General features: G+C 43.3%; 1 protein-coding gene across 1 annotated transcript; it reads right to left on the bottom strand.

Annotated features, from left to right (window-relative positions):
• Positions 1-913: 913 nt before the first annotated feature.
• On the bottom strand, positions 914-4,653 carry LOC135116026 (uncharacterized). The gene is made up of 3 exons (XM_064033245.1): positions 4,573-4,653; positions 2,797-4,065; positions 914-949 (listed from the first exon to the last, which is right to left on the bottom strand). The coding sequence occupies exons 1-3, from the start codon at positions 4,651-4,653 to the stop codon at positions 914-916; spliced, it is 1,386 nt and encodes a 461-aa protein (XP_063889315.1).
• Between the last annotated feature and the right edge of the window lie 5,489 nt (positions 4,654-10,142).

Consider the following 10,142-nt stretch of genomic DNA (forward strand, 5'->3'; position numbering starts at 1 on the left):
CAAAGAAAATTATAGTATACAAGAGGCTGTGGTCAGGATGCCATGTTCCAGAGACAAACTTGAGGAGTTAGTGGTTTGTGTGGAAAGTTCAAGAAACAGTGAGGAAAGGATGATGAAGGCGCCTGTTTTCTCCTCTCTGTGGCCAGGGAGACCTGCCGAGGAGGAGGGTGACAAAAGGGGGGTACGATAAGCCTCGATCGCCGCCTCTGAGAGTGATGATTCCTATAGAAATAGAGCCGAAGAGAACAGAACTAGCAGTGACAGAGGACAACAAGAAGAACAAAGAAATATATTTGGATATGTCCTCATCATCATCATCAGCCAACAGCAATAGTAGATCATCACTGTATAGTCAACTACCCCAACTGTCGTCAAGGCGCCATGTTCCTTCTAATGCCTCCTCCCTCCTTTAAACAGAAGCAGCAGCAAGGGAGACAGGAATACGAGAGCCTGGAGCACATTTACGAATCCATCGACAGTGTGAAAGATTGACCAGCACGGTTCGACCTCAGTTCCCTCCTCCACCACCACTGCCTCTGTCAGTGACCCTGATGGAGTCTTTCCGCACCTCACAGATGGATGAATCAGAAAAGAAGAAGAGTACCAGGCGAGTGCCAGAGGAGCAGTCGAAAGACAAGATCAGGTGCGTGCCCGAAGAGCAGTCGCAAGACAAGATCGGGCGTTCCTGATGTGTATTCGTATCGAAATATTTGCAATTTATACTACTTTTTTTTTTCCTTAACAATTTTTGTTAGAAATTCTTCTGAAAAGTCCAACGATACCGGCGACACCTCTTGAACCAGGCTGGAGCCAGAGGGTCATGTGTGAATGCAACCGGGGTTCGGGCAAAGAGGCTCAATATCCTGTACCCTCTCCCCCTTCCAGCCACTCAGTTGAATCCATGGGGTCACCCTTAGCTCAGGCCCGGTTCAAGAGGTGTCGCCGGTATCTTTTCAGAAGATTCATATCAATATAAAAAAGCTGCACAGCTTTTTGAACTTGATGTGGTAAACCCTTAAAAAATTTTCTAAAAAGTCCAACGATACCGGCGACACCTCTTGAACCGGGCCGGGGACGGAGGTGCACTGCTGAATTCAATTGCGCGCTCATAGCGGGCAGGGGGGGCCTCGCTGTTCGCACCATATATATATATATATATATATATATATATATATATATATATATATATATATATATATATATATATATATATATATATGTAATGAGTGCAGAACTAGGGCACAGTTAACCTACCTTAATTAGGCTCACCAAGCACTCACCACAAGAACCCACTGATTAATTTAAACCTCCTGCTTAGGTTCACAGAAACCCGGGATCACAATTTATACATTTAATGGTTGAGTACATAATAAAGAAAACGCAAATGAGTACATAATAAAGAAAACACAAATAAAATATGAGTGCTTAACACTCTTAGAGGCCACACTGCTGGCACTCCAAAATACCTGATCCCATGAGAAAATGGGTAAATCCACATACAAATAAACAGGAGAAATAAACACTTCACGCACCAACACAAGAAATGTTATATGCCACTGACACTGTCCCACCCTAACCAGTACCCCCAGGATCCTCACACCCTATAGGCCCAACCGCACACCGACCCAACGCGCTGAAGGTACACCACTACCACTACCCTGAAGTACTGCAGCTCTTCCTCCATGCACGGCGGTACTAACACCATAGCAGCCAGGGACAGCAAGTTCCTCACTGCAGCCTCCTTAGTTCACAGTATCTGCTACGGTGCCACCTCACTGACGTCCCACAGCACACTGCCAAGACCAAACTCCTGCAAATCAAATGGCAAATCCACCACTACTCTGCACCCTGTCTCTCTCTCGCTCGCCTCTCCCGCCAAAATCCCCACAACAACAAACCTTCAGGGCCTTAAGACTCGTTTTGGCGGGACTCGCTGACTAGTCTGTGAGCCTCTCGCAGGCGCGCCCACTTCAACTTCTTACATATATATATATATATATATATATATATATATATATATATATATATATATATATATATATATATATATATATATATATATATATATATATATCATTGAATGTGATAGCTAGTTGAGCATTTATTATTTTTCTTAAGATATTTTCCTTATATCTTATGATTGTCTTATATTCTTTTTTAATTGGCTGTATGATTTCGCCGAAGCTAGTCATTTTCGCTAGATCGCAATTTCGGGTCCTTGACCCTTCTTCAGTAGCGAAGGTCTATCCGTGTTGAGGGTGTCGGAGAGAATGGCTCAAGCTGATTGCGGGGGTGTATTTATACCGGTAGGCTTGTCACCCTGCTGCGCGTCCTGGTCTCTGATTGGCTGACGGCTGTCGCGGGCTGTGCTGGGTTGCTATCCAAGCTGGGTCTACGCGCGCTTGGTAATGCTTGTAGGTCTTCGGATTGTTGATTTAATGTGGGGTTTGCCTCTTTTATATATAGTGCTTCTAAGATGGGGAGACGCCTGGTGTCTGGGCATGTAGTTAGGATCTCCGTTATATCTACTAGCATTCCTCTTGTGATGTTTATGTTATGCTTCTCCTTCAGATGTTTCTTGGGTGCTCCTGTTGCGAGGTGGAAAGTTAGTCGTTGGGAGAGTCTTGTTGTCGTCATGCCAACATAGGTGGAGGGAAGGACTTCACAGTTTCCTTGGTTACACGTAAACCTATATATGACATGTGACTTCTGAAGGCTCTCTTTCTCTTTTGAGGGGTTATTTTTTAGAAGAAGATGGCTGGTTTTCTTGGTGTTGTAATAAATTATCAGTTTAACTTGTTTGTCAGGGTCGGAAGGCTTGATGTTCCTCTTTACAATCTGCGTGATGGCCCTCTCATCTTCTTCGTAGGCGGTAGAGAAAGTTGCTTTATAGAAGATGTTGATGTTCCCTTTCTTATCCTCTTGTTGCTTCTTGTTATGCCAGCTGTCGACAATTTTCTTTACTAGGCGGTTGATGTCCTTTTCACTGAAATTGTTGTTTATGAGGACTTGAGTTGAGCGCTGTATTTCTTGGTGGACTTGTTTCCACGTGCTGCAGTGTGTAAGCGCTCTTCTGATGTAGGCTGAGATAGTGGAATCCTTGTACCTCCTGGGGCACTCACTTCGTCCGTTCAAGCAGAGTCCAGGATTCGTTGGTTTTGTGTAGACGCTGGTGGTAAATCTTCCTTCTTCTTGTTGCACTAGGACGTCGAGAAAGGGCATGGCTCCATCTTTGCTGTTTTCCATAGTAAATGTTAGCCCAGATGTTTCTTGGAGGTGAAGTCTAAGGTGCTCTGCTTCGGCTGCGTCCTTTGTCTTGATGAAAATGTCGTCAATATAACGGCAATATATATCCGGCTTTTTTACTATCTTGAAAACTTTCTCCTCGATGCAACCCATGAAGAAGTTTGCCAAGAGTACACCGAGAGGAGAACCCATTGCCACGCCGTCTACCTGGCAGTACTTGTTGCCGCGGGGGCAGGTAAAAGGTGCTTCTTTAGTGCAACACTCCAGCAGTTCTCGGAGTACAGCTTCTGGGATCGCAAGCTTAGGTGTAGCTTCATTGTGATAAACACGTTCCATGATGTAGTTGATGGTGCGTTCCACTGGAACATTCGTGAACAAGGATTCGACATCTAGTGAGGCAACTCTTCCTTCTACGTCGCTGTTGTTGAGGATATCGATGAAATCTGAGGCTGACTGCAGACAATAGGAGGTAGGAATGTACGGTGTGAGGAGGGCGCACAGTCTTTTAGCGATGTAGTAGGTAGGAGTGGGAATTTGGGATATTATGGGTCTTAATTTGTTGGCTGGCTTGTGGGTCTTGACATTGCCATAGCAGTATCCCATCTCATATTCGCCTGTGAGTCTTTCGAACTTAACATCGCAGGTGGAGTTATTCTTTGCTATTATCTTGTTCAGTTTTTTCTTGAGGGCTGCTGTAGGGTTTCTTGAAATCTTCCTGAACTTGGTAGTGTCGCTGAGGATGCTGTCAATCTTGCTTAAGTATTCTTTGCTGTCGATGAGGACATAGCCTACCGGTGTATTTATACCGGTAGGACAAGCCTACCGGTATAAATACACCCCCGCAATCAGCTTGAGCCATTCTCTCCGACACCCTCAACACGGATAAACCTTCGCTACTGAAGAAGGGTCAAGGACCCGAAATCGCGATCTAGCGAAAATGACTAGCTTCGGCGAAGTCATACAGCCAATTAAAAAAGAATATAAGACAATCATAAGATATAAGGAAAATACCTTAAGAAAAATAATAAATGCTCAGCTAGCTATCACATTCAATGAGATATGTATTAGAGAAAGACTCCTGCCCATATACACCCTTAATATATATATATATATATATATATATATATATATATATATATATATATATATATATATATATATATATATATATATATATATATATATATATATATATATATATATATATATATATATATATATATATATATATATATATATATATATATATATATATATATATATATATATATATATTGGAACCTTGAAAGGGGTTCAGTTACAACCTCATCTGTCTTCGTGTCAAACTGTTCTTGTCACAAACTCTTCAGTCGTTTCATAGCAGAAGAATACAATGGAGACTCCGTCCTCATCGCGATCCTTCTCCATTGCCGCTGCTACTGCCATCACCACTGCCGCGACTTTGGAAGGGAGCTTTGACGTCAATCCACTATCATTTACCAAGAAATCCTTTGAGTGGGCGCCTGGTACACAAGAATGGAGCGACGACACCTCATTGATACAAGGCACGCAGACTATGTAAAGGACCTGTTCGACAGAACGCAAGGAGCTGGCAAGTAAACCATCAAAACAAAGCCTTCGAGGGACAACATAGATTTTATAACGCCGCCCGTGAAGTCTCACGTCTATCCAGTGTCAAACAGGATCAGAGCTCACGTCAACTCTGCCTTTAGAGAGTTCTCTAAGAGATTCTGCAGGAAGTTTGCATCTCTGTTGTTTGCGTCAAACAGTACCTGAAAAAGCACGCATTCGCCACTGACAGCATCAGTGCGGCCATAGACACCATGTGTTACGTTGAGAGTGGTTACTGCGCATTGGTTTGGATCGTCAGAAACGCCTTTTGAAATAACGAAGATGGCAGGAAGGCCGCATTTATGTGCATGATCAGGAACACAGTGACCCAGCAGGTCTTATCCTCGTTTATCCCCACTTCCGATACGAGAGAAGAAAGACCACTGTCGCCTTCGATCTCTCTGGAGGTGTTGGTGGAAACGTTTTCTGACATATGCTATATGACACAGGGACTTTGGCGTCTTACAGAGTGCACAGAACGCGAATCTTTGGCTTTCTATGAGATACTGGCCCTCCCTAACGTCAGAGCGACTATAAACTGCCGGTATCGCTACTACGGCAACACCCCGGCTATCTGTCTTGGGCACCTGACTGTAGACACGGTCCAACAAAATAACTTTGTGTGCACTTTCTTGAAAAATAGAGCCAACCCCTTGGTGACTACGGACGAAGGAGAGAACGTCATGCACTTTATGGCGAGAGGGCCTCCTTTGACGAACGAAGGACTCATTTGTGACGACCATCAATCCATATCAAGAGTGGTGCAGATTGAGAACGAATTCAGAAAAAAAACTAAATGCCTTTTCGCAGCCAGAAGGCACTACGACGGCGCTACGCCCATCATGGTGGTCGTAGCGCACAGAGATTTTTGCGTTCTGAACGATTTCAAGAAACATCTTCCCATAGCCAATGGGTTCAACACGGCCTTTGGACGTTCAGATTGTCTTAGGACGATCGACATTATGGTTCTATCGGGAATGTTGTTTCCCAACCTATTCAACCAGGGAAACGCCACAATAGCCAAACTTTCCATCAGACTATTGGTGAAAGCGGCGTTAGAAGGGAAACTAACTATAATGGAGATAGCCCAGCGCCTCTGAATAGGGTAGGCTTGATATTCAATGAGTACATCTACAGAGGAATGCGGAACATCAAACAGGGCATCTGTCATAACAGATGTGCTTGCGAATTTGCTTCGGGCAGTAGAGGCAACAGATGGAATAAAAAAGTGTCATCATTTGAGCACAAGGGCAGCATCTGGTGCGTGCCCAACTATGCAAACAACGCTATGGTCGATCAGATATACTCTGAAGACTACTGCATCACGTACTGGAGGAGCTTCAAGAAAGAGTACATCAAGCTGTGGGCGGCCATAGCCAACAACGATAGAGAGATATTAGAAAAGATGGAAAGGATAAGTGAAAGGAAACGAGGGAACTTGACGTATAGCAACGGGAAATGCACCATCTGCTTTGAAGAGCTGGTCAAAACCGTCAAAGAACTCTACTGCATTGAAGAGTGTGACCATGTATATCACAAGCAGTGTATAATGGAATGGGAAAAAGTTAAGAGAAAGTGTCCGACTTGTAATACAGTGTATGTGAAAAGTGTGCCGAGAGGAGATGAGGATGTTTTAGCACAGGACTAGAGCCTTGGTGAGGAGGAGGGGCTTTGTATCAGGATGGGGGTTACTACATGTCTGTTCTGTGGGGCGTGGTATGGCCACATCCTAGCCACTGTCTGTTAGAGGGTCCATTTAATTTTTTTTGAGTAGCCTTTTTTTGTGTGTTTTGACGTTTGTATGTTCTAATTTTTCTGTAATATTTTGACAATAAAAGATTGAAAACACGTAAAAATATTTTTTTTTATTTTTTCTTCCCACGTAAAAAAATAAATAGCTGCTGTTCTTTCAATGAGCAATCTCATCAGCAATCTCTTCTACTACAGATTCTATCACAGTATTGGTAATATCATTGATTAGAGCATCATTCCTTTCTTTCAATGCCTTGTCCTCTGCAATCTCCTATGGTGTGTCGGAAGAAGAAGAGATAGCTGCCGCCTTGATAGCTGCAATGGTGAGGGCCATGAGAGCCAAAGCCTGTTTTTTTGAAATCTTGGATTTTATTCTAATGGCGACGCCTTGGACAAATCCTAGTATAGATGTACCCACTTGATTACACAGTTTAAAAAAGCTATGCCCACACCTTCCTTTGACCTCTGCATCATCCTCCTCTTCTTCATCTTCCTCACGTTTGTTGTCACTAAGCTCAGGGAGATCCAACGAACTAAGGCTAGGCCCCCCTGTATTATCATTAGCTGATGATGATGATGATACGTTGAAAACTTCACTATTGTCATCATCATCATCATCGTAATCTCCATAATCCTCGTCATAATCCCCTACCAACTCTTCCTCCTGTTTTTCTTTTTCTTCTTCTTCTTGGGTGTTATTAGGGTTGGAAGGAGGAGTGTCAGGGGGCGAATCAGCATCGACAGACACCCAAGTAGAAGCGGCAATAGTAGTCATGCTCCTGGCGAGCCTTCTGTTTCTCAGTCCCGTCCTATGGGATAGGTCATTAATATAAACGTCATCTTATTGACTAAAAACAACATCATTATGGCCTGTTCATGGGCCAAGCGTTTGGAGGTTTGTGAGTTCGCATAGTTGTGTGTAGCGGTTTTTTATTCGCTCCATGTTCTTCTCCAAATTTGCTATGACGATCTGCAAACCAACCAAAATTGTCTGAATTTCGTAATCTTTTTCGATAGCATTACAAATGGATTTGTTGCTGTTTGCGCTTTCTTCTCCCTTCCCCAGTTCAATGACTTTGTTATCAATCTCGTTCAAAGTTTCCTCCCATTCGATAGGCTCACCGTATTTATCCTCTTTCGGGTAACGGGGATGATGAATATTCCTTGCGCTATGGTTTTGACCGTTCATTTTCTTGAGTTTGGGTGGTTCTAACCTCTTCAGAAGTAGGATATCCTTACCTTTGTTTCTTCTCCTCAGGGAAACGGGCATGACAATCAGATGGACTATCACGAGGCGGAAATAAAAAATTTACTGGAACAAAGGCTCCCTTGTGACTGAGCCCATCCGTCTTCAAGAAAGGATATGGATAAGGTCATCGAAGCTCATCTAGAGAGGGAATTGGGCTGCGTCGCTTATAAGGAATTGGCGGCCACCCGAGAAGAGGACAATGCGGCATGCGCCAGCGATTATATTCTTTTCTCAATTCTGTTGGTATCTATCATGTTTGGGTGTTTGTTTATATTCTTGCATATATCTTTAAACCCTAGAGATGTGAGAAAGAGCTTTAGTGCGTTTGAAACAGAATGGCGACACCGCTGCCCTACTATTGCCCATGCCGGCAAAGTAAAGACAGAGAAGGGATTGTTACAACTTAAGCTGCTGACGTTGTTAGGCAACTTCCTTATTCTTCCTCACCTATACTTAACGTTGCTGTGGCTGAAACGGTTGCAAAGTACTACACCATCGGCAGAATCAATTCTGCCGACTTCTTATCTCGGTCGAAGCGCAGAGTGAACATCAAACTGTCGTACTTGATTGTGAAGACTAAACCAGAGTTCACCAAAGAAGAAATAACTTCGGAAAATATAAGTTCGATGATAACAAGGAAGATTTCTGTCTTGGATTCCGTTTCCGCTGCGTTCAATAATGAACTGGTGGTCACCAAAAACACAATCAAGAATCTCAAGAACGTATCCAAGAACTTACCTATAGTGCTAGAGATAAAAAAGCACGAGTGCAAGACCAGGAGAGGGGAAGTGCTTTCTTTTATGTTGTCTGGAGACAATATCGTTAGCGAACTGATTGACTTTACCCACATCGATATGGAGAGCTGGGAAGACGAACGCATCAACTTTCTCATCCTCGACAGACTGTCGTTCGGGATCTTTTATGCCCGATTGGGATTCACTGACGTCGTATACTACCCCAGGAATAGAAACTTCAGAAATGTTATCTTTAGACTAAAGGATACCAACGTATCGTTCGTCGACGGTCTGAGGGTACATTCATACAGGACAAATGAAAAGAATAATAATAAGAAGAGATACGGGATTAATGATGATGAAGAGGATGATGAGGATACGTCTCTTCTAATAGCCAGAGAAAGACATCCTTTCCTGTTCAAAATTAAAGACTTGGAAGAAACTGATCAGTCCCATTCTCCTGATAGCATATATGCTTATTTCATTCTTGGTCTAACCAATACCAAACGGTACAGAGATCTCCCCAAGCGTCATTACTTTACAGGAAAGTGCATCATCTCTAAACTGTCGCACGACGAACTTGTAGACTTGAAAACTGAAAAAACGCTCAGAGCGGCAAGAACAAGATTGGAAAAAAACTAGGAAGAATGTAGAATGAAATCTTTTCGCAACTTTGGCCATGTCCAAATCGAACTCTTTGAGACAGCTGGCCAAGACGGTGAATGACACCTATGGCTCGAACAACAAAATGTTGAAAAAAGCCCTGCAACCCCCCTGAAGGTGAGGACCATCATTATCATCATACCCTGTCTGATTACGAATATGCTGTCATGTCTTCCAATAATGCCCTTCCCATCAGTTGTTTTCTGATGAATGGCAACTACATACACGTCAACGAAGTGGTGGCTATCCAGGACGTCCAGGTCAGCTTAGTTCTGATGAAGAAGAAAGAAAAAGATCGCTAACTGCTCACTGTGACGGTAGATCAACTTTCTACTTCAATCATTTGTAGGAGGAGGAGGAGGAGAAGGATTCGTTCCTGACGTGGACATGATTACGTTGAACATGCTGTTGACCTCTTCTAGCGAGGGAGACGAAATCAGCTTAGTCAATAGCACTAGGTTTATTGCCAATGTATTGTATGACAACAACTATGTGGGCAGTAGCGACTTTGTTACGGACTTGCTCTCTGTCGTATCCGAAAAGATCGTTTTTCCAACAGTACAGCAGTGTTTGGCCGGTAAAGTGGCCGAAACCGTGAATAAGAGGTTCAACATGAATGGCAACGTCCTCTTCATGGACAAGTCTTGTCTGGAAGCTAAACAGGCCAGAGGGAGGAGTTACAAATGGTATATGCCCATCACTTTTCCCGTACTCATGTTTATAAATGCGTTGGAACAATAGAACGTAGAGACTAGATTGATTGCATCCATAACAGACGGTATTTTGACAAACTTTATAGACACCGTTGTCAGCTCGGGGGCCTGGGCGGTGAGTGAAGTTAGATGTCTCGTGAACGAAATCGTAGCCGATTCATTCCTATACAAACT

Source organism: Scylla paramamosain, chromosome 30 (genome assembly GCF_035594125.1).
Source record: "Scylla paramamosain isolate STU-SP2022 chromosome 30, ASM3559412v1, whole genome shotgun sequence".
NCBI classification, from domain to species: domain Eukaryota; kingdom Metazoa; phylum Arthropoda; class Malacostraca; order Decapoda; family Portunidae; genus Scylla; species Scylla paramamosain.